Raw genomic sequence first — 25,947 nt, forward strand, 5'->3', positions numbered from 1 at the left:
CTTGCCAAATTATAAAGACTAGATACAGTATTTGTATGTATTTAATATAATCATCATATGACAGTCATGCATAATTAAAGCTCATATTGTATGTATCACAATTACAATTTAACCATCAAGATGGTGATGGAATATTTATTTATTCATTATGTGTTAGTAATGTAGAAGATACAATTGGGCATACCGGTAAACAAAGAATTGGAAAATTTATTTATTCATTATGTGTTAGTAATCGGGGAGGAAGTATAAAGGTACTCCTTCTCCTTTGGTAATTATTCACCAAAACACTAATGCAATTTCCTAAAACATTAAACATAGCTTTTATTAATTTCATTATTTTGAAGAAAAAGAATCAAATGCAAGTGTAATCTCAACTCTACCAACCAACTTTTGAGCTTGTTTAAAAGTGCTTTTAAATTTGATAAAAGCTTTTCTGCTGAAAATGTTCTTGAACCAATCCTTAATTAAAATGCAAGTAAATCCTTAAAAAACACTTAAAGTGTTTTATGCAAGAAGCACATAACTGATGATTGTTGTAAGAAGCATTTTAAGTGTTTTTGAAACTCAAATATTTTCACTAAAAGCGCTTTCAGTCATTTTAAAAGTACTTCCAAACGAACACTTTAGCAGCGCATTTGAAGCCTTAGGATTTTTAATTGACACAGGAAACAAAACTCAACTTTCACCCAATTCACAAGAAAATGTAAAAAAAAAAAAAAACGTATTCTGAGCATATTCACTTGATTAAAATTTAGGCGCAATTAGCATCGTTAGGAGCTCCTCTGATGGCGCAATTTACGCGGGAAAAGGTTAAGAAACTGGGATTAAATAACTTAACCCAATGCTGTAAGGATTAAGCATAATAAAGTGATTAAGTTATGGATACTAGTTTGACTTGTATGCTCACAAAAAGTTAGGAAAAATGATTAACTTAATCCCAACATGCTAAGCTTAAAACTTATCCAAATGACTGTTTGCTTGAAGTGGATGGACGGTCAGGATGGGGTCTGGTTGGTCTGCTCGATCATCATCAACGGTCACGGAGCCACCAGTCTGGTAGTATTGGTTTATCTGTTTGTCGAGGGAATAAGATCGTCTTTCAATTATGCTTCCACGCGCTTTCACGTGCTCCAATCATGTGTGTCGTAAATGCGGTTTTGGTAAGATTGGAATACGGCGCGTGGCCGAAGAATGAGCATATTACCCAATTATGCAAAATTGATGAAGGATTTTTAAGTGTGCTCAGAACACGAGCACATACGTTAAGTAGAGGGATATTTGAAAAGAAAAAAGTTTCCACCACTTTTATAATAACATATGGGAGTTACACAAAAACTCCTTGAGGTTTTTTGTGTTTTCATAAAACCCCCTCAGGTTCTCAACATATCACAAACACCTCCTGACGTTTTAAAATCATTTCACAAAACCCCTTTAGTTAGAGCTGTTAGTTCTATGCTGACATCAACAAAAAAAAATTTAAATGATAAAACTAACCTTGTTTATATTCCAATTAGAAGTATGATATTCCCGTTAGGAATATGATGCACTTTCAACCAAACACCTTAAACATAATATTTATCATATTATTCCAATTAGACTAGACAAGTGGCTTTGTCTTTCACGATACAAAAAATTCCCCTCTGTGTTTCTTGATCATCTTTTTCTTGTTCAAAATACTATTCCCCTATACTAACAACCAATTCATTGAGTGCAGCCTACCCTATGACTGCGCGCTTCAAGCATTAAATCAATATACAATCAAAATAAGACTTAACACGATAGATTTAAGAACAATTAAACATTCAACAATTTAATATTTTCAAAAGGTTGCAACAATTCAAAATAAAACTTAACATGATAAATTTAAAAACAATGCACAACCAAACATAATATTATCATATTATACCAAAAATATAAAATAAAAGTCATAATCCAGTTGTAGCAACTTCTTCAAAATGGTTACATGGAATCCCACTAATTTTCCATTCCATACAACTGCAGTGGCTTGTAGGCAATCGCACAATGTGCTTTTGGAAATGTCATGCACTTCAAACTCGTCTCCACCTGGTCCAATGAAAAAAAAAGTCATACTAAGTGTTTCAGAAAGAAAAAAATGGAAAAAAAAAAAAAAGAAAGATATACGTACTATGGAATAAATAAAAACAATTTGATAATTATTAACTACATGAGCTACTGTAATGTTCCAACATTCTTGCAAATTCGTATTTAACTTCTTTCTTGCGCCTTTAGTTAGCCTAGTTGGCCATTCCATCCCTCTTGCACATCTTTTTGGATATCGTCTCATCATTTTTTCCCTAATTGTATCAATGAGCATTAATATTGGTTTTCCTCTCCACTTGTTCATCGTCAAATTAAATGATTATGACATACTGTTAGTAATATAATCATTCTTTACACGACGATCAAAGACACGCTTGCTCCATTACGAAGGGTGAATTTTATTTAGCCTATTCCGTACATCTTCATCAAGTTTCTTTATTTCTTCCATTGCCTCAGTAAAACTCGCAACACCACATGCTCTAGCCGCTTTCCAAAAGTTACTTTGAAGAAGTAACCCAGGGTTCCTTTTTTCTCATATTGCTATAGATGTGTCTACAACAATGTCTATGTGGATAGTGTGGAAATATGTTTGCTACCGCGTCAATAACACCCTTGAAATACACAACATTGTTAGCAAAATTCATTTAGTCAAAGTACGTTAAAAACACAAAATAAGAATAATGCTACCTTTTGTCTATCTAACATGAAGGTCCATGGAATGTTGCCTAAGTTGTGACTACCAATCATTGTTTCCAAGTGAGTCATGAAGAATGTCCAGTTTTCTATGCACTCTAATTCAACTATTGCCATAGCTATTGGAAACACCCCAGAACTACTGTCTAGATTAACTGCTGTTAATAGTTGGCCTCCAAAAGGCCCTTTCAAGAAGCACCCATCAACTCCAATAAAATGCATGAATCCATTTACAAAACCATCTCTCATTGATGCAAAGCAAATGAAGAAACGCTTGAAGATAGGATGCCCCAAGTTTATATCAACCTGAATCTTCACAATGCTCCCTGGATTTGATTTGAGAACCTCATTCCCATATCTTCTTAACTTACCATAACATGCAGCATGCTTCCCTTCCACGGCCTCTTTAGCCTTATGTCTTGCTCTCCATAACTATATGTAGCGAGCTTTAACCCCATAATTGTCTTTTAGCTCACTCTTCATAGCATCCGATTTCATGTTTGGGTCTGAGATTAACCTATCACCCAATTTTCTAGCTATCCAAGTCGAAGTTGCATTAGAGTTCTTCTTAACCCTAGTGCAAATATGCTCATTGTTGTATGACTTAATCATGTAAGTTATTGAGGACATTGTGGGTGTAGGAGAGGCATGAATACGCCATGGACAACCAACAGCCTGAGTTAAAAATTAAAAAAAATTAAAAAATAACCTAGTCTTGAAGTGTATACTATAAATAGTATACACTAGTGCAAAGCAATAATATTAAACATGTATACTATAAATAGTATGAAAATGAATCATACCTTACAAACAGCAGTAACTCGAGTTCTTTCATTCTTCTTTTGATGAATTTCGAATCCTTCTTGTATAACCTAGTCTTGAAGTGTATTCCGGAAATGCTTAATATCATTAAACACTTGACCATCCTTCAACTCCACCTTTCCTGACGAGCAATCCCTGTATAACCTCTTACTCAACCCGCTCGTATAGTCAACCTCTTCCTCATCCTCAGAACTAACTACCTTGTCATGATCGGAGTACGAATTATAATTAGAAAGCCCATCATCATTGTCCAAATCTTGTCCATAATCATCAATACTATAATCATCAGTAGCCTTGGATGTGTAATCCTCATATTCGTTACCATTAACCACATCTTCACCATTTATATTAGGTTCCAAATCGTCGTCCTCATCATCCGTGAATGGGAACAACTCGTTTTCTCCTTCACCAACATCTCCAGGTACTCGACCCTCGTCACCACTACTATCACTATCTTCACCCTCGTTCTCATCCTCATTAACTATGTCAAAATACAAATCAACCACAAACTTTATGTGCAATTCAAACATGCTTTTAATATCATTGTTTGATTTTATAGCTTGTAGCACACCAGTACTTGGGTGCCTAAACTCAACCAAAAATTCCATATACAGCCCATCATCCTCTTTATTAATGCACAATGAGAAAACATGATCATACAAATCAATAAGGGAATACTTCTCGCTGTCAACGTTAACGCTTTTTCGAGTAGGGTTGCTTTGAAAGTGAAGCTCAATATCAAACATTACCATATTGTTAAACTAATCTCACTTTAAAAAGTAGAATAAATACAACATCAGATACAAAATTACACCATCACAAAAGCATGAGCTGCAAGACAATAAAAATTACACCACACAAAACTCTGATACAATGACATGAAAATTCTAAAAGGACATTTCTGATTTCATTGGGTGAGGGAAGAATAGAATAATGAAACCACACTATAACAAGACTATGGAAAAATAACGAATAAAAGCATGTCCCTAATGAAACCAACCTTCAAATGCATGCCAAATGTAGCTCTTTGCTTTATTTCAGCAACCTTGATTAATGAAGCTTAATTAGGTGTAGGCCAAGCAATCAGAACAACAAGGGTTGGAGAAACCAACCAACGAGAGATATTTGTGTTCACGCTGCTGTGAAAAAAGGTTTTTATAAGGTAGAACTATTAGGGTTATTTATTTATTTATTTATTTTAAATAATGATAGGTCTAACTAAAACTTGTAGCCAAACACTAGTTTAACTTCGTAAAGGTATTTTTGTATTTTCATAACTTATGTCATGACTGCTAGGGTTTTTTTTGTCATGGAGGGAGGTTGATGAAATGATTTTAAAACGTTAAGGGGTGCTTGTGATATGTTGAGAACCTGAGGGGGTTTTGTGAAAACACAAAAAAACGTCTGGGGATGTTTGTGTAATTAACCCTAACATATGGTGTACAGCCCTGTGTTCTAAACATATTGAAAAATCTCTCGCATAATTGCATGCATGATATTTTCAATTGTTTTATTTTAATTATCATATTTTTAAATAAAGAGTTAACGGTTAAAAAATTCAGAGAATTCTTTACTCTAGATCATCTTATTTACGATAAAAAATCCTGGCATATATATGGAAGGAAAAGTAATGTTTCAAATTAATGATGCATGTTGGTAAATAGGGTGTTCTTTTTCAACCCAGTTTATCTCGAGTTTAAATCCTCCTCACTTCCCTTAACACTATCAGAGTTATTATATCGTTTTGTAATAAATAAAAAAATGAATATTTCAAAATTAATACTATAAAAATAACATTGGTAATCGAGTTTGATCTCATTTGTGCACTCAAGTTCGACTCCTCATCTCCACAATTTAAGCTATATTAACTAAAGCAAGAGGCTTGTAGTTTTAGTAGGCTATAAGATCATTTAACCTTGCACCTGAAGCTCTGAGTTTAGGTCTTCCCTCCCCACCATAGCTGGTATGACGCTATCATACTCATGAAAGCAATAATGATAAAATAATCAAATTTGTTCATTGGGAACTTGAGTGGAGGAACTTATATTTAGGATAATATTATTCACACTTATTTTTAACTCCTACAAACCCTTGTTTTACCATGAATTCATTCAATCCGGCGGCAAAAAATTGATAGGAGCGTGTGAATAGCACTACCCTAAATATTGGATCCAAACTCAAATCCTACCATTGGGCACTGCATATGAAAGTTCCATAACAATGGGTGAAATCACGATAAACAAATTGTGAAAGCGACATGTTGTAACAAAAGTTGTAGCAGTACTTCTGAGACATGTTTGCATAATATGTTGATCAAATTTGACCACTGAAATTGGTCTTTGATGAAATACCATTTCTGTACATTTGATAAACTTCGGTCGACATCTACTTTCTATGTACAATATACAGAACGAAACGGTCAAACACTTCCAATGAGGCTCGATCTTGATGCAATAGCATTGCATTTAAATCATGTACAAATTTGCGTGGAGATGGATCATCCGATGGCACCAAACACCACATATGACTTAAGAAATTATTATCATACCAATAAGATAAAAACTGCAACGCAACGCATCGATGACTTCGTTGATTGAATGGAAAATTCAAGAACTAGGACCATCTCATACATATGAAAGCACAATAGAAACTTTATGGCCATATAGAAACTTTAAGCCAAACTTCTTAGCGGTCTTTCTTTTTTTGAAGCAATTCCTGAGATTCCAGGGGAAACAGAGACAAAACCCGCATCCTGTACAGGATCAATCGAGCGTCAAAACAGATAGAAATGTCGCTTTCCATGACCCTATAAGAACTCAAATAATGCTACTTCCTCAAATTCAGGACCAACCATATAATATTGAACATATTGTCAATAATTTCATCACAATAGCAGTTTTTAAGTTTGAGGACCCCCCCCCCCCCCCCCCCAATTTCGTGGTTTAAGCATAACTGAGTCTGTCCTACCAATGTCAAACACTGCCTCATGACACATGAAAGGTGACAAACTGTTCGTATTTTTTGGAGTTCAATGCATATGCTCAACAGAAAATGTTCCAATATCCATCCAATATATGATAACGAAATTAGGATTTTTATTTTTTTAATCAAGTTTGAATTAACACATTTTAAGCACAGAGATCATAGTTTCATATTCAATGAGGGGCTTACGATAATTTATCTGCAACATTAAATATTGGAAGCTTTCGCAAACCAGCACCTCCCCATTTTGTCCTTTGAGAAGAAATAACTTGCTCAGCCTCTGAACCTGTTGCTGTCAAAACAAACTAGAAACATCTACGGTTACGACATATGTGAATAACAAGAACACAGTCAACTTTCATGTAAAGAGTCAATTGCTAACAAAATAAAAAGAAAAGTATACCAATGGAAAGAGTATTGCCATAAATCCATAGCTCACAAGAGGTGAGAAAAAGAGTACAGGCAGAACGCAAGGGCTCCCTGCACAACCATTGAGGACGTTAATAACTCCAAACATGTAAACAAATGTGTTTATGCACCTAAAAACATCTAGAACATATTCCCATGTGATATGCTCTTGAAGTCAGAATATTGCACTTCAAGAGGGAATTTGAGGCACCATTAGATAACTGTCTTTGTGCTCGGTTTTTATTTATTTATTTTGCTTTTAGTCTTGCTTGCAACCTAATTTACCAAAAATTAATAAACAATTAGTACTTTAACCATTATCCCTTTTTTTCTTTCAAACCAAACAAAATCAAGCATAGAATACAGTTGATCACATGTTGATTTTCAAATAAGTGAAAACAGAACTGATCGCATACAAAAAATTGAAGGCACATGATAAAGGTGTCAGCTATGGTAATTATGATTACACAAGCATGGGTCATGAGGTAGCTGCAAAAGTAAAATTCTAAGTGAAGATCTATATCGGTGTATAGTTTTCCATGTGGAAATAATCAGCGTATAATGTGGCCCAGGAAACTGTACATGATAAACAATCGTTCACTTGAAGGGGAAAAAATGCATATGAAGTATGAACTGAAAAATGACCCCAGAATGGAAGTATATTTACCAAAACCAGCAAAAAATGCCCAATTAGATTCAAAGAAATCCAGCCTTTTTTCAAGACGAACTTCAGAAAAATTCCATTTGTACCTAAAAGAGTTCAAAAGGTGCATTAGCACACACTTATCTAGGCAATTAGTGAGTGCAACATATTAAGCCAAAAAGGTACATGCACCACATACTCGAAACAGTAATAGGCATACATCCAGGACAGAAGCAGAAAATTTACTGCCTTCCCCACATATGGTATATATCCAGTCACATATACCTGCAGAAGCCATCAATTCTGTCATCCAAAAAGTGGCACATAAGCCATGGAGCATATTGCAATTTGAATATAAACTCCTTTCTCTCTATCGTTCTCTAAGTCTAATAAGTATGAAATCTAAATCCTGTTCCTCCCTTTATGAATCCATACACCCAAATAAATAAAGAATAAAAGATATCTATACCTCTAGGAAGAAACAGGTCAAAAGAAGTACTGAATACACCTGCTCTCCTATACCAATCATGACCCTGCAGATTAAACAGATGCATACACAACTCATGAGATACATAAATATCTATTCAACAAGAAATGTCTGAAATAATAAATATATAAAACAATAACAATAATAAAAAACTTAAGCTCTATTTAAGAATAAGTTAATTACCCTTCTACGCCAGCAGGTCTTTCCAAACCAACATCATTTTGTCTGACAGTATCCAATGTGGTTGGCGCGGATCTCCCCATTGCAGAAAATCCATACTTAGCAATGTCATTGTACCTTTAGTTAAAATAAAATTGTAGATTTGGATAATCACATAGTAGAAATTGGAAAAAGAAAGGCATCAGGAAGTGGAAATGTCAAGACATGCAGAACTTTAAACAAAATATCATACATTAAAAACTATTGTCACTCCAATCCTGATAACCACTAAAGGATCATAGTGACCTCCAGAACTTTAAACATTCTGCATTGCAAGAAATAGATGTATACCCTACCTGGGCTCAGTTCATACCTATGGTAGTTAAAACAGAATCAAGTAAATAACGTAGGGGTAAAACAATTAAGCAAAAGGGGATAATTTGGTAGTACCAGAGGTTGCTCAGGATAATGCTGAATACGTACAGTGGGTAGAACCAAGTTATCTGCAAAGCAAAAATAAATAAATGAAAATTATGTATTCCGTGAATTGAGAAAGGAATTGAATCCCTTCAGTAATTCAGGCATCTATAGTGATAAAGAAATATTTTGTAAGATAACAAACAAACCAAGATTACATACCAGTACAATAATCAGAAACAGAGAATTAAACATCCAATATTACATGACGCATACACTTTCTTTAGCCATATCACGAAGATTACAAAACTTAATGAGGCAAAACATTACACAAAAAATGCATATTCATCCATTTTGCCACTAAGAAATATTCAATAGAATGCCATCCATGCACAAAGTGAGGATCTTAAATTGGCTGCATACTTACATAAAAGAGTTGTACGAGTCCATGCCGCAAGACGGAATAAAATTTCAATGTACCAACAAATGAGCAGAGTTCTTGAGAACTATATTCTGGGCATCTATCAGGTAATATCCAGTGTAGAGTTGGGATGATGACTGAGTTAAGGATAATTATACTGCAAAGAGACAGAATAAGGAATTTGAATGTCAATACTAACACATGCAGATTTAGAATGCACTTTGTCCAGCAAAACACTGAAAGCACTTTTATACGTAGCTTCTACGTTATGTGATGTCTATGTAGAGGTAATACTGGGAAATGGAAACTAAGATAACCAGATATAAGCATCTAAAAGCTTGACAGCATCGAGAGTAAAAGTAATAAGAGTCCAACTTCAGCAGGAAAAGAAATAACTAGGCCTATATAGATAGAAAAGTTGAGCCAAACTATAAAATCATTAATTTAACTGATTCATTTAAACCTCAATAATATTAGGCAAAAGAAATTGGCTATATCAACGCGTTAATCAAGTTCATTCAGTCTAGTTCACTTTGATGTCAAAAGCACTCTCTTCACCAATGTGGTCTTGGAAAACATAGGAAAGCTAAAATATTGATTTCTTGAATGCAGCAACACAAAGAAACTAACTCAGAGGGTCAAATAAGCCCTAAAGGGGATTACTAGAAGAATTAAAAGTTGTGAAACAAGAGAGAGTAAAGTGGACAAGTAATCAACCAGGATCATAAAAGAAAATAACATTACCTAAAAGCATTATAAAATTTCTTAAGAACCAAAATTAATCATTTACCATCCAAATTGAGTATGTTTTATTGTTTAGTGTTTTTTTAAATTTTCTTGTTTAGAGTAGTTCTTCAAGAATCAGAAAATATACCACACGTCATTTCCACAACAGTTGGGACGGGAAGGTAGTTGATTATTGTAATGATTTATGTCCAGTGTTCAATTAAAAAAAAAAAATCAGGCATTTTTAAAATTTTGTGGGTCCAACGGGTGAAAAAAACATAAACTGCTTGAAAACACCATTCCCTTGATTATCCACAGTCCATTATCAAAGAAGGGACGATTAACAATGGGTGTATAATGCATTGAACACCAAACTTCTCTTAAGCTTTTCTTAGTATGAAAGACAAAAGTGTCAGAGTAACAAACAATCAGATAAAGCGCACCTTTTCTTCTATCATTCTAATCCCTCTACTTTGAAGTTTGATCAACATTATTCATAGCTTCCACATACAATTATTTTCCGTAGACCTAAGTCCATCTTAGTACAAGGAACCTCGATTTTCTTCCCTTTGTCCATCCTAAATTCACATCTTTCCATCCTCACCAGATGAAATAGAAAGAATGCAAGATCCAAATTTGAATACTAGTTGCTCATCTTTGTAGAATACTTCGAGGGATTGCTACAAACTTTCTCAACCTTAATATAATCATTTAAAGGTGGTTATTTTAAGTAGTTCTTCACATTTTTCACACCTCACAGAAAGATCAACAAAACCGGATTTGCATCTTATATTGAGCACCCAAAAACTTCGCCAAAACAATCAACGTGAACTTCTACGGTCTAAAAACCACTCGGAAGGGGGCACAAAAAAACAAGAAAAATTGGAAGATGTATATGAAAATATACTATACGACTACTCTAGAACATCATAATCAACAGAAAAAATTGAACTGTCGAAAAATACGAGCAAAGCACAACGAAATCTCGCAGATTTATAGCCAATCCTTGTGTCATTGCAATGTCTTCATGACTCATCAGAGGGAGGGAGAGAGAGAGAGAGAGAGAGAGAGAGAGAGAGAGAGAGAGAGAGAGAGAGAGAGAGAGAGTGACCTTCCTAAGAAAATGAAGCCGTTTAATAGAAAACACTGTCCTGTTCGTATCATAAGCTTTCTCGACCTGCCATAAAAAAAATTAAAGATAATAAATCAAATGTTAATTATGCAAAACAAAGCGAATTTTCTTCTCTTGCTTGTTCCGTTTTCTCGGCAACCAAACAAAAAGTAAAGGCAATTGAACCGAAATTAATCAAAATAATTAAAGCGTGCGATTGAAGTAATTATTGGAGATAGAGGAGAGAGGGGAGAGAGAGAGAGAGACCGGTGGCAGAGGATGAGGACGCGATGAAGGCAGCAGGCCTCTCGGAAGCCCTCGAGCCAAAGCAGCGTGGCTTGCTTTGATTTTTCTCTGAAAGCGTTTATCCATGGCTTCGTAGCTTCCATTCTTCTCAGAATTAAGTAGACCGATGAATTAGTTTTCTGCTGTGACTGTGACTCTGACTGTGACGGAGGACGGAGGGCCTTCTGTTCTTAGGAGAACCGGGAGGAGAAGGTATATTCTTATTTACGGTGCGCGTCAGGAATCATTATTTGGTGCCACCAACAATTGGAAAACGTTAATTACATCTTGCACCCTCTTTACTCTTTAGTTTTACGTTTTGATCATTGTCTTTCAAAAATTAATCAAAATAACCCCCAGAAGTTTGATTTACCACAGAAAAGGGGAAAAAAAAAAAAAAAAAAAAAAAAAACAAGAAGCATGTGTTGTCTGTGTAGTAGATAAAAATAAGGACACAAATTAGCAGGCAATACACTTTTGTTTACAACACTTGTGGTACACATATCAATTCACGCACATATTTTCCATGAGTTTCATGCATGGAATAACTTGGAAGTTTCAGTGGAGAACCAGCACAATTCAAAATAATAAAAAAATCTTATGATAAAGATATTGTGTTGTGATTGGCATGAGTTTCTATTAATGAAGATGGTATCATCAGCACAAATCAAAATAAAAAGGTCTTATGGGTTAAAATCATTGAGAAGTTCATTTCCAACTCCAACACCAATCGAAAGGGAGGTGGTAGTGTTTACGAATGGTTGTTCCATCACTTTCATGTTTCATGCAGTTCAATTATTTTTCATAATATATTGGAATCTAAATATTTTTAGGTTAAAATGTTTATAAAAATAAATTAGGATAATCTATATGACATTTAATTTTTTTAGAAGTTACCGGAAAAAAAAATTTAGGCCAAATTCATTTTTTAATAATTTCGAACTAAAATTTTAAGCTAAAATCACTGGAAAATAAATCTATTTTTGGGTTAGAATATAAATTTTCTGAACTAGAAAGTTAGGTTTTAACCCCCAACCATTAGAGTTGCCCTAAAAGAATTTTTTTTTTTTTTTTTGTTAACCGAACGATATTTTCTACACTAAGAGATAATGAAGTAGACTAGCCTAACAATGAACTAGTAGTAATGTGGTTTAAATTCACCTTTGACAAGAATCAAACCTAAGACTTGATGAATAGTAATAGGATAATGTTAGAGAAACAAAATTTTACAAACTGAATGATGTATTACCAATCGGAATGAGCACATTTATCAACGCTTAAATAACTATTTAGTTATCAACTTCCAATCATTTAGTTTCTAAAGTTTTATTTACAAATTCAGTATTCCTAGCATCACATTTAATAATATGTCAATTGCAAAGACGCCCACAATCTAATCGACAGCAAGTTCTGTGCGCCCACTGGGATGGCTTTTGGCTTTTCATTCACTAGTTGAACCCCTATACCCCACGTCTCCGCTCTGTCTCTACCCCCATCGTATATCCCTAAATTTATACCCTGTGTGCGACCGTATATCCAACGGCCGTGGCACACAGTGATTTTTCTTCCAAACCACAGGAAGGCCACGACTTCTTCTTGTATATAAACCCTAGAGGCATACAGCCAGCTCTCCTTATTAGCTTTAATAAACCAGAAAACCAATACAGCAAAGTAGGCAGCATATTTCAAGCATTCAAGTAATTCAAAAGTATGGCTGCAGTGGTAGAGGCATGGATGAGCGAGCTGAGTAAACTGAAAGAGAAGGTAGGTGCTAAGAAGCGATTGGTGTTGTCATCGAAAGCCGTACACGCCGAACAACAGCAGCAAGAACAACGAGAGTTTAAGCAAGCACGAAAGGAGAACAGCTGCAGGATGGTTCAGACCCAGAGGGACTTGGACTCTTCTTCGCGTTCAGAGGACACTGTGTGTTTGCTTATGGATCGCTTTGTGCCTTGGTGACACCTGATGATATGCGCGCGCGCGCACACACACACACATTTATACATATATGTATTTCTAAACATATTTTTGTGTGCTCTTGTGTATAATAGTTCATTAGTTACTTGTGATAAAAACCAAATTGCGCTAAGTCATACAATTGAGTCTCCTTATCATTTCGATTGCCACGAAGCTCTTGACCTCTTTATCATTTAGAATGACTTCATAAGGACTAGAGATTTAAATGACTTCACAAGCTCTTGACTTCTTCATGCATATGGTGGTTATGCATAATTGTTGAGAAAGGTAAAATGACTAATCACCACTAAAATGGAAAGTCTGGTTATGTGGAAGAGTGGTCAAAGTTTTAAATTTGAATTCTGGATTTTTCCTAAAACATGCCAATGCCTTGTGTGTGTGTGTGTATCGCCTAATTATTACTGTTGGGCCTCCATTTTCAACTATCTATTTTGTTTTGGGTTTAAACTTTTTCCCTTCTCGGTCCTTCCAGGGCCTAGTGTGAGTTAAAAGTAGTAATTCGCTTGTATATATATATATATTTTTTTTTTAAGAAAGTATGATATTTATTGAGCAAATCAGAAAACGTACAAACTGAAGATAGTGTGCATTATAGGCCTCGATAAAACCTTGCCAAAGCTTTCAACCCGGTCGAAGAAAAAAGAGTGTCCTGCACAACAATAAAACTTATCCTCAAATGACAATACATGGGCAAAATATCCCTAAGCAAATCAGGGGGTTCTTCAAACCACATACACTGTTGATTACTGCCAATTCCCACTCGAGCAAGGCGATGCGCTGCCGAGATACTTTCCTGTTGAACGTGGTTTAACAACAACTGAGGCAAGGTTTTGAGTAAATAGCAAAGGTCATTGATAATAGGACCAAAAGGTGAACAATCTTCATCCTGACCCTTCATGGCAGCCAATACCATAATCGAGTCTCCTTCGAATACTACACTCTTACCAACTGGGCAATAAGCCTGGGCCAACAAAACAGCTTGACGGGCAGCAAAGAGCTCAGCGTGGAAAGCAGAGCGTGTCCTTCCAATGGTACAAGCAGCAGCAGCGATGAACTCCCCCATGTGATCCCGAAGAACAATACCAAAGTGGCCCCGTAAACCTTGTTGAATCCATGCCCCATCAAAGTTACATTTAACCCAATCTACATCAAGTTTTCTCCACTTCTGGGGGTACGGTTTGACTTCCTCGCAACAGATTATGCCATTTTTGATACTTCTGCAGCCAACGCTCTGCTAGAAACACCATCTCTTGTGGCGAAAAAAAAAAAAGATCCATGTCAAATAGCATCATTTCTATTCTTCCACAGCATCCGTAAGGTCATCAAACAAAAGTCAAAGACCGAGGTGGAAAGTGCATATCAATTTGTAGTAACCATTGCATAAGTTGTTGAGTGTTGCCATCCTCAAGCCTGAGTTCCAAACCACCAAACTAAACCACCTTCGCCATGCTGCAATACCTTAGTAAATGTTCTGTCGATTCACCATGTGAACCACAAAAACCACATAAATTATCCACAGCCACTCACCTCTTTGTAAGGTTCGATCTTATGGGAAGAGAGTCCAAACATGCACGCCAAACACAAATCTTGACCTTCCCAGAAACACATGCATTCCATAATTTCTTCCATAACTATTCCCTTCCATCATCTCTTCCATAACTATTCCCTTCCATCATCAGACGAATAAGAAGAAGCACATGCGCCATCCCCAACTGAAGGAATGACTCCACGTGCCACATGGTAGGCACTTCGGACTTAGAACTTCCCATTGCGTTCATAATGCCAAATTCGACAATCCACAACCGAACGCATACTGAGGGGAAGGTTGACAATTAGTTCCATTTCCTCCTCAGAAAATAAATCATGCAGCAGCTCAAAATATCATTGTCACAAGTCAGCAAGGAAGAGATTATCCACTGTGGCCTCAGAATCCTCGTACTCCAACGGTGGACTCAAAATTCGAAAGTAGGAGTTTCTTGGCAACCAATTATCTTGCCAAATTCTGATATTCTACATATCACCCAACTGCCACCGATGCCCTTTATGTATCACCGGCAGCTCAGCAACAATACTTATTGAATTTTGAATGTCTATATTTTGTATTATGTGAAACCAAGTACAAGGAAAGCTCATATAAATGAGCGGAAGAAAGGAAAAGAAACAGAAGCCGAAAACAAGGAAAAGCAAAGCAGCAAGAAAGGAAAAGCAAAGCAGAAAACATGGAAAAGTAAAGCAGAAAACATGGAAAAGTACTTCCTTGATTTATGCTTTACCTACAACTAAAGGTGAGGACAATCAACAACTGTCATCACTATGACAGCCAATGTACCATACATACACCCATGCTTTCTTCCAATACTCCCCCTCAAGCTGGATCAAAGGGATTAATTGATCCAAGCTTGAACAAAAGATGTTGAAAATCAGCAGAGGGTAATCCTTTTGTGAAAATATCCGCAAGTTGATCATGACTGCGCGTGTAGTGAGTGTCGATCACCTTGGACTGAACTTGATTTCTGACGTAGTGACAATCAACTTCAATATGTTTAGTTCGCTCATGGAATACAGGATTCGATGCAATGTGCATCGCGGCCTGATTATCACAGTGTAGGGACATGGGTTGTTGATGAGGAAAACCTAAAGTCAACAGAAGGCTTTTGAGCCAAATAAGTTCACAAGCAGTGGACGCCATAGCACGATACTCTGCCTCTGCACTAGAGCGTGCAACAACACTTTGTTTCTTGCTTTTCCAGGTAACTAGGTTGCCTCCCACAAAAGTACAAAACCCAGTGGTAGACTTGCGATCGAGAGAATTGCCTGCCCAGTCAGCATCGGTATAGCCTGAGATCTGAGTGTGACTATTGTTGCGCATAAGAATTCCTCTACCAATGGAACCCTTAAGATAACGTAGCACACGATGAACAATCTTCAAATGATCCATGCTTGGAGAGTGCATAAACTGGCTAACAATGCTGACAGCATATGATATATCAGGACGTGTGATAGTCAGATAAATGAGTTTGCCAACCATTCTTTGATAGTAACTTAAATTGGGAACTGGATCACCGTGAGTTTTTAGCTTCAAGTTGCTATCCAATGGGGTACGAGCAGGCTTGCAATCTGTCATTTTTGCTTCGTGAAGAAGATCCATGACATACTTGTGTTGGTTGAGGAAGAAACCCTTGTGAAAGTGTGCCATCTCGATGCCCAGAAAGTATTTGAGAGTGCCAAGATCCTTGATAGCAAACTTGTTGTTGAGATACTGTTTAAGAGCATTAATCTTAGACATATTATCACCTGTCACAATTAGATCATCAACATAAATGAGCACAACTAGTTTACCCACTAAGCTGGAACGAACAAATAGGGAAGAATCCGCAATACTTCGATAAAAACCAACCCTTTCCAGAACATGACTGAGCTTGGCATACCATGCACGTGGACTTTGCTTGAGACCATAAATGGATTTATGGAGTTTGCACACCATTTCTGGATTGTTTGATTGAGGATAACCTGGGGGTAGCTTCATGTAAACCTCTTCTTCAAATTCACCATGCAGGAAAGCATTTTTAACATCCATTTGAAAGAGAGGCCATGCATTGTTAATTGCAACCGACAACAATACTCTAACAGTGTTCATTTTTGCCACCGGAGCAAATGTCTCTTTATAATCGACGTCATAGGTTTGTGTAAAACCTCGAGCAACCAAGCGAGCCTTATTCCTTTCGATTGTGCCATCTGAATGAAACTTAGTTTTGTACACCCAACGACTCCCCACTGCCTTCTTTCCTTTTGGAAGTTTCACTATAGTCCATGTGTTATTTTCATGGAGGGCTTGAAGCTCATCTGCCATAGCATTTCTCCACTCACTGTGAAGATTGGCTTCTTGAAAAATTTGAGGTTCTCGAGCTTCATTAATGGCACTTAGGAATGTAGCAAAAGAAGATGAGACTTTGCTATAATCAATAACATCAGTCACGGGATATCTGGCAGTGTAGGTCACATAATCATGCAACTTGGATGGAAGTTTCCTTTCTCGTGCAGGATTGCGACGAACTGTAGGAGATTGAACTACAGGTATTTGAACAACATCATGGTTGGAAGGATCACTGGAGGGTGCAGTGTGAATCTCCGATGAGGAAGGGTTTTCATCTTCAAGGTGTTCCACCGAGTGAAGGTTAACATCATCCGGCACATGATCACTAGGAGTGCATGTTGCATCTTCTCCATTTGGATATGGAAAAGGAAATAAGTCCATCAAATGCTCCCCCTGTCTAGAGTAATCCAGTGATTGTGAGAAGTAAGGAACATGTTCTTCAAATTTAACATCCCTTGAAACAACCATTTTTTTAGTTGTTGAATTATAGCACTTGTAACCTTTTTGGGTAGATGAATAACCTAGAAAGACACATTTGGCAGCCCTTGGGTCTAGCTTGTCACGATTTTGAGTTTGAATGTGAACAAAGCATGTACACCCAAAGACTCTCAAATGGGAAAAGTTGATCTTTCTATTTTTCAAGACCTCATAAGGTGATTTAAAATTCAACACTTTACTAGGCAATCTATTGATGAGATATGCCGCAGTAAGGACTCCTTGAGACCAAAACTTCTTAGGCACATTCATGTGAAACATAAGAGCTCTAGTCTTCTCAAGTAGATCTCTATTCTTCCTCTCGGCCACCCCATTTTGTTGAGGTGTTCCAACACAGCTTGTTTGGTGTAATATACCATGCGTGCTCAAGTAGTGTGACATGTTATGAGACATATATTCTGTGCCGTTATCTGATCGTAAAATATGAATTTTTAAAGCAAATTGGGTGGCCACAAGTCTATGAAAATCTTGAAAAACTTCCATCACTTCACTTTTAAATTTCAAAAGATACAACCAAGTAATCCTTGTGAAATCATCCACAAAAGTTACAAAATATTTGTATCCATCAAAAGACTCTATAGTTGGTCCCCAAACATCGGAATGCACGATTTCAAAAGGGTTACTAGCCCTAGACAAAGAGGAAGTAAATGGTAATCTAGTAAACTTAGAAAAATGACAAACATCACAAGGACTTGTAACTTTGCACATATTTGGGAACAAGGTGGATAGAACTTTTTCAGAAGGATGTGCTAGACGTTGGTGCCAAAGTTGTTGTTCTTGAGCTAAGCTTGAAGTGACTTGAAAAACCTTGGGAACTTGAATATGCTTGGAAAGATAGTAGAGACCATTTAAGAAAAATCCTTCACCAATCGTCTTCTTGGTGACTACATCCTGAAAGATCACATTTTTGGGAGAGAAAATGGCAAGACAATTTAATGAGTTTGTGATCTTGCTAACAGATAAAAGTTGAAAAGGGAATGAGGGAACATAAAGAGCCTCAGACTCGACATCACTTGAGATCAAATGTATTTTTCCTTTTCCCACAACCATAGCATTTTTTCCATTGGCAACTGACACTTGAGATGGAATAGAAAATTTTTCAAATTTATGCAAGTTTGTAGACTTGTTAGTCATATGATCAGTGGCTCCAGAATCTATAATCCAATAATCATGCACATTACCAATGTTGAGAGCAGTTGAGAAGGAGTGTAAGATACCTGGGATGTCCCTTTGTACCACGCCTTCATTTCCAGCCAGGAAGCCAGCAAACTGTCTTAGTAGTGCAGTTTGATTGTTGTCACACTGATTTAGTGGTCCTTCACTATCTCCAAGACCTTGTTTCTTGTGAAGAAACATAGCAAACTCGTTGATCAGTGCAGCTGGATTAGTGGTGAACTTCAGTTCTCCATCAGAAGAAGTTGTGGCAACATGATTTGCCTTGTAAGAAAGGTTGTACGAGCCTTTCGAGACACCTTTGTTATCCCTAGGAAACTTTGGTTTTAACTCTGGATGAAGAATCCAGCATCGGTCTCTTGAGTGCCCACCAGCATCACAATGGCTACATTTTAAGCCAGTTTTCTTTCCTTTGTAGCCTCTCTCCTCACCAAGTTTTTGGTTAGAGAAGTAAGCCCTAGCTTCTGGTATATTTGCCTTCATGTCTAAGGTCATGACTTTCCTTCGAACCTCTTCTCTTTGAATTGTGGCACACACACTTGAAAAAGAAGGCAGGTCGGGATTCATGAGGATATGGCTTCGAAGATCTTCGAATTCAGGGCTCAGGCTTGCTAGGAGTTGGAATATTTTGTCTTCCTCGGCTCTTTTAGTTAGCACAGCAGCGTCGATGGTGTGTGGTCGATACACATTCAGCTCGTTCCACATAGTGGTCAGCTTTCCAAGATGTTGCACAAATGGCTTCCCTTCCTGTTGCAAACCAGCAATGTCCTTCTTTAACTGAAACACTCTAGCCGCATTGTTCTGATTTCCATACATTTCCTTGAGATTTTTCCAAAGAGTCATGGAGGATTCAACATAGCTAAAAATTTCTGCAATCTTACGATCCATGGAATTGAGTAGCCACGACATGACCAACTGGTCTTTGCATAGCCAAGCATCATACTCCGGTGAGGTAGTCTCAGGCATTGGAATAGCACCATTAACATAACCAAGCTTTGATCGTCCTCCCAGAGCAAGAGAAAATGCTCTCTCCCATGGAAGATAGTTAAACTCATTTAGCAAGACAGAACTAAGACGTTGATTTGGGTTGATATCAATATCTGAGTGTGGTGATGGTGGAGTAGCATGAAAGCCGTCTCCTTCCAAATTTACTAAGCTTTCTTCAACCATGATTGAAGGACAAGAAACTCACAAATCTGTCAAGAGAACACAACAGAGACAGGCCGGTTAGGGTCACTGCTCTGATACCATATTGAATTTTGATGTCTATATTTTGTATTATGTGAAACCAAGTACAAGGAAAGCTCATATAAATGAGCGGAAGAAAGGAAAAGAAACAGAAGCCGAAAACAAGGAAAAGCAAAGCAGAAAGAAAGGAAAAGCAAAGCAGAAAACATGGAAAAGTAAAGCAGAAAACATGGAAAAGTACTTCCTTGATTTATGCTTTACCTACAACTAAAGGTGAGGACAATCAACAACTGTCACCACTATGACAACTATGACAGCAAATGCACCATACATACACCCATGCTTTCTTCCAATAATACTCTTCCAAATATACGATCCATTGGCATTGACCTGAGCACCCAGAAAGTCGGTTATATGAAAGTAGCGGGTTTGAAAACATAATAGGCAAAAAAGTCAGGTTGTTGAGAGAAACGCCATCCTTGTTTCGACAATAAGGCAAGGTTAAAAGCATAGAAATCCCTTAAACCAAGACCTCTTTCGTGTTTAGGCTTGCATAAGTGACGCCAATTGAGCCAATGGATTTTCCGCTTGCCCGGATCACCACTCTACCAAAATTTTGCAATCATCATGTTTAATTCTTCACATAAGAATTTGGGAAGAAGAAAACATTGCATAGAATACATAGGCAAGGCTTGTGCCACTATTTTCACTAACAATTCTCGCCCCACGCAACTCAATAAGCCACCACACCAACTCTGTAGTTTTTTTCCAAAGCCGATCTTCACATACGAAAAAGTTTCCTTCTTCGACTTCCTGACTAGCACTGGTAATCCCAAATACTTATCATGAAGGTTCGCTCTCCTCACACCAAGACAGTCAACAAGTAGTTGCTTTCATAATTTGTGAGATTGGGACTAAAAGAGACACAACTCTTTTCAAAGGTCACTGCTTGTCTGGATGCTAATTCATACGCACGCAATACCTTCCTAATATTCTGGCACTCATTGAGCGTACCCCGAGCGAAAAGAAAGCTGTCATTTGCAAAGAACAGATGTTGAATACTCGGAGCTAGGCAACACACCTTGATACCTTGCAGATCCCCATTGGATTTTGCCTACGTAAGGAGAGCCGAGAGGCCCTCGGCACATGTAACAAATAAATAAGGGCATAAAGGATCCCCTTGTCGAATTCCCCTTATGGGATGCACATACCCTACCAGATCGCCATTCAACTTTAGCGAGACTAAATTTTTAGACTAAATGTTAAAAACTAAATGAATTGAAAGTTGATGATTGGATTATTACTTAAACGTTGATAAACATGCTTATTTCTTATTGGTGACACATCATTTAGTTTGCAAATTTGAGTAATGCTAGGGAGACTAAATTTGTAGATAAAGTTTTAGAAACTAAAGGACATGGAAGTTGTTAATTGGTTTATTACCTAAATGTTGATAAACGTGTTCATTCATGTTGGTGAATTACCTAATGTCCACCTTCAATGCCATAAGCCCATTCAACCCCGAGGACCGTTTATCCATATAATGAGCAACTTCCGCGGCAACTAAATAATATTCGGAAATCAACCGCCCCGAAATAAAAGCATTCTGGGTGGGAGATATGATATGGGGAAGAATTAGCTTCAGTCTATTTGTTAATACCTTCACCATAATTTTATAAAGAACATTACACAGGCTTATAAGGTTATGTCAACTTCCTTAGGATTTGCCCTGATAAAACCATAGCACGGATTCCATTACACACATCAAGACCTACAATCCCCCAGTGTTTTTGATAAAACCCGGGAGACATACCATCGGGTTCAGGTGCTTTGGTGGAATGCATTTGGAAGACTGCACACTTCTCATCCGTGATAGGCCTCCCAAGGTCGTTGTTCATCTCCTCTATTACCGAAGGTGTGATATTACATAAAATATCTTCGAAATTAGCAGCACCATTGGAAGTAAATAAGGTGGAAAAATAGGATACCACCACATCTTCCATTTCCTTACGGTCTTCATGCCATACCCAACCATCATCCATAAGACTATGCAGCCAATTCCTCTTTTGTCTTCTATTTGAATTTTGGTGGAAATATTTGGTGTTACAATTGCCAAGTTTGACCCAATTTTCTTTTGTTCTGTCTCCAAAATAGCTCCTCTTGCTCAAGAAAATTATTTAATCTTCCAATTAGCTCCTTCTTTTGCTCAATCGATCTTCGAAAAACGGTTGATCCAAAATACTTGTAAGTTTATCCTTGACTTCCCTAATTGCCCACGGCCCAGTCCTGGCAAGTAATTCGCTTGTATTAAAACAACTATAAATAATAGTTCAGTAAAGACTATGATAAAAACCAAATTAGGCTAAGCCACACAATTGAATGCATAATAATGTGGATCAAACTCGCTATTTATGAATCGAATATCTCTTTAAACCCTTACAACCTCTCTCTACCTTCAATTTTGCAGAACCTATCAATGTAGCACTGCCTCATGCCCAATATCTGCATTTACAGGCAAGGCAACCCCAAATTATTTCAGAAATCAAACCCACAACAAAACTTCAAAAGGTCCTCCTTGAAAATTTTGAATTCTTACAACTTAATGTCATTTTGAGAGCTGGAAGATCTACGGTTCTATGGGTTTAAAATTTCTTCGAATTTTTAGCTCTTTAAAAATAGAGATTTCTGCTATTTTTAATTTTCCTTTTTTTTTTTTTAATTTTTCTATCAATTGCTTCAATGAATTTTTATTTGATCTTTTTCCTAAAGTTTCGCATATTGTGAAAGACGTCAAGGAAGCGCATATTGTGAAAGCCGGCCACATTATTATAATTTCCTTGACTTCAGGTCAGCGTGGAAGGCAAGGAAGCTGCTTTGCATATTGTGAAGTCGAGAAAAGAGGCCTTATCGTAAGTTCATAACACACGAGGTGGATCAGTCTTTGACATTTAATCTCTCAGCATCTCATCCTTTTTAGTAATCGAACGATCATGGATTCAACGACCAGTGAAGGAGCCTCTTCCTCTTCCTCTTCGTCTACTTCTTACACCCATTCATGGACATATGATGTCTTCCTCAGTTTTAGAGGAGAGGATACCCGCTACAATTTTGTAGGTCATCTGTTCAACAATTTGGTTCAGAAGGGAATCAAAACCTTCATGGACGATGAGGCGCTTAAAAGAGGAGAGGAAATATCGTTGGGGCTTCTCAAAGCAATTGAGGATTCGAGGATTTCTGTTGTTGTCTTCTCCGAAAACTACGCTTCCTCGCAGTGGTGCTTAGATGAACTCGTTCACATCTTTCACTGTAAAGAACAACTGCAGCAGATGGTTTTTCCAGTTTTCTACAAGTTGGATCCATCGGATGTGAGGAACCAAAGAGAGAGTTTCGGTAAGGCACTTGCTGACCATGAAAGCAAACTCAAAGATAACATGGACAAGGTGTTGAGATGGAGAGAAACTCTTACAAAAGCAGCAAATTTGTCTGGCTGGTCATTCCTGGCCGACGGGTATTTTTCTGATCTCTATGTACTTGCAAACCTATCATTCAAATGTAAAATAAGCTTATTATTTGCTTCAATTCATAAGCATAATATCAAGGCTTTTTAGTCAAAATGGTTTTTCTGAGATGAGCATAATTCTCTATTTTGTTCTTAAGATTTAAAATCGATAGAAGTGGTTCTTGAAATTGTCCATCATCAATCATTTTGGTTATTACGTAAAAAAAATCTTTGTTAAATTGAGTGTATTTTTGTCAAATCAATCACTCCACTTGAATTGGGGGTTTCTTCAGTTTAACTGAGATTTTTCACAGAATGATCAAAATGATTGATAATGGACACTCTCATGAACCACTTCTATCAATTTTAAATTTTGGTGATCAAAATGAAGAGTTATAACAATTTTAGCAACTATTTTAGTTAAAAAGACTAACATAAATATATAACATTTGAGAAATGCTAAGGAGACCCTCTCAAAGTGGAACTTTCCATGAGCTCTCTCACACCTCATAGTTTAGTGTTAGTTCCTTTGCCAACATTATAAAACATTATAGCAAAAATCAGGTGGCAAAAAGTTCATGGAGAATCTCACTTTTGAAATATTAACCTTAGCATTTTTCATAATATTTTGATATTATTCCATCACAATATTATAGGAAAACTTGTTTAAGTTATTCATTATTAGTATATGAAGCAAACACATATTGAAGAATATGATCCCACATCAGTAATATGACAAAATAATATACAACAAATATATGAGAGTTTGCACTGTTAATATTAGCGAGAATTTTTGTGATAAAATCTAATACCGACTAGTAGGAGATTAAATTGAGACAATATCGGTAATGCTAATAGTGAATCATGTTCAGCCTATAAAATTCATCAACACATAGCTAAATGCCATTCATCTATACTTAATATATAATGCCAACAACCAATTTGAGGTCATGGGCTTCACCAAAAAGAATGGGACACAAATGACCCCCCAAATAAAAAAGTTCAAAACCAGCTGAAATGAATGCATAAAATAGTTCAGGAGTAATTTTGTCATAAAAAAATATTTATTTTTTTTATGACGTAGAATATTCAAATGTTTCTTCTAGCATGGTCTAATATTATTAATTTAATCCAAATGTTTGACTTTCGTTTTCTTAAGTAGAGTTGTCACTTGAAATATTGATTACATGGAACATCCACGAATTTCTTCAGTTTAATTATAATAATATTCTTTTTTATGCTTTTAAACTTGTAGGCATGAATATAAATTTATTCAAAAAATTGTTGAAGAGATTTCGGTCCATGTTTTAGAGGGTACCCATTTGAATGTGGCAAAGTACCCAGTTGGAATAGAGTCACGTGTCAAACAATCCAGTTCGGTTTTTTTGGATCCTCCAGTCCTCGATCGCAAGCAATTAGCCCTCCAACGCCGTCAAGGACAAACCGAAGATCAAAAGCGCCACCAGCACCATTTCCTCTCCAGTCTCTCCCCCTCAAACCGCTCCTCTGACGCCGCACCGCCCGCAACCACCGCCAATTCTGATCAAGACCGAGATCGAGATCGAGATCGCAGTCCTTCAATGGTGCTGCTTCCGCCCTTGCTTTCTTAGCTGGAAGATTTGTAGGATTCGCTTTCTTATGTATGCTGTGTTACTGATTGGTTTGGCGATGCAGGCACAAGATTGCAGGCAGCTGGAAACTCAGATGAGGAGGAAGGTGTGGTTGCAGAACGGGAAGAAGAAGAATCTGATAGTTTTGGGATTCACCGCTTTGTTTCTCATCATCGTTCTATTTATAGTAGTGGTGAGAAGTAGATACGCGCCCGCCTAGGCTACGGAGGTGGTCAAAAAAGAATAATACTTAACTACTTAAAATATGAGTAGGAAAAATATGAGTAGGAATTCTTATTTAAATTTTTTTTAAATTATTCATTGTCAATTTATAGAATTTCGTGTTTATAATTAGAATCATTCAAATTATAAATCACCTTATAAGCTTTCTACTCATCTTTAAGTAATCAAGTATTGTTTGAAAAAAAAAAAAGAATAATTTTTATTTTGCATTTCATTTTTTTAATGAAATGGAAGGGACTTTTGAATACTTCAATGAACATTTATTATATGATTGTTCACTATGTTTTTAGTATGTTTAATACTTTATAATTTATATCATTTTAATTTGCAATGTATGTATCTCAATACAATTATGTATTTTGAAATAGGCCCGTAATGTACTATTGGCTTGGTAATTTAAATCAAATCCACACCATCTCAAAAAAATTCCAATCCATGTCAATACATTTGGGTCAAAAGTTGGAGTTGCAAAGCACAACAAAGACTATATTTTGGCCATGTGGGTCTCAAATGTTTTTAGCCTAGCCTTCTATTGGAAATGAATTTTGTATCAAAAACGAGTTATGTTTTGATTTATAACCTTTTGATCAGCTTGGTGGGAGATGGCCTTAGCTTTGGTTATTTTAGGCTCACATCATCGTATTATTTATACTTTGTTTGGTACTGAACCGGA

At 36.7% G+C, this 25,947-nt stretch overlaps 3 protein-coding genes across 4 annotated transcripts; 1 reads left to right on the top strand and 2 right to left on the bottom strand.

The window, feature by feature from the left end:
* Positions 1-5,881: 5,881 nt before the first annotated feature.
* On the bottom strand, positions 5,882-11,404 carry LOC137743280 (protein EI24 homolog). 2 transcript variants are annotated; one of them, XM_068483158.1, is made up of 11 exons: positions 11,198-11,404; positions 10,931-10,996; positions 9,100-9,250; positions 8,706-8,758; positions 8,280-8,393; positions 8,079-8,142; positions 7,830-7,894; positions 7,634-7,716; positions 6,962-7,038; positions 6,748-6,863; positions 5,882-6,328 (listed from the first exon to the last, which is right to left on the bottom strand). In XM_068483158.1, the coding sequence occupies exons 1-11, from the start codon at positions 11,317-11,319 to the stop codon at positions 6,262-6,264; spliced, it is 978 nt and encodes a 325-aa protein (XP_068339259.1). In that variant the 5' UTR covers positions 11,320-11,404; the 3' UTR covers positions 5,882-6,261. The 2 variants fall into 2 exon arrangements, with proteins under 2 accessions (XP_068339259.1, XP_068339253.1); XM_068483152.1 differs by having other exon boundaries at positions 7,809-7,894.
* Positions 11,405-18,691: 7,287 nt separating this feature from the next.
* LOC137728191 (uncharacterized) lies at positions 18,692-19,904 on the bottom strand. The gene is made up of 2 exons (XM_068467056.1): positions 18,798-19,904; positions 18,692-18,715 (listed from the first exon to the last, which is right to left on the bottom strand). Exons 1-2 carry the CDS (start codon positions 19,902-19,904, stop codon positions 18,692-18,694), a joined length of 1,131 nt encoding a protein of 376 aa, XP_068323157.1.
* A 3,008-nt stretch (positions 19,905-22,912) lies between these two features.
* LOC137728200 (disease resistance protein RPV1-like) lies at positions 22,913-25,235 on the top strand. The gene is made up of 4 exons (XM_068467061.1): positions 22,913-23,474; positions 23,580-23,631; positions 24,677-24,993; positions 25,096-25,235. Exons 1-4 carry the CDS (start codon positions 22,913-22,915, stop codon positions 25,233-25,235), a joined length of 1,071 nt encoding a protein of 356 aa, XP_068323162.1.
* Positions 25,236-25,947: the final 712 nt, after the last annotated feature.

Source organism: Pyrus communis, chromosome 1 (genome assembly GCF_963583255.1).
Source record: "Pyrus communis chromosome 1, drPyrComm1.1, whole genome shotgun sequence".
In the NCBI taxonomy this organism is placed as follows: domain Eukaryota; kingdom Viridiplantae; phylum Streptophyta; class Magnoliopsida; order Rosales; family Rosaceae; genus Pyrus; species Pyrus communis.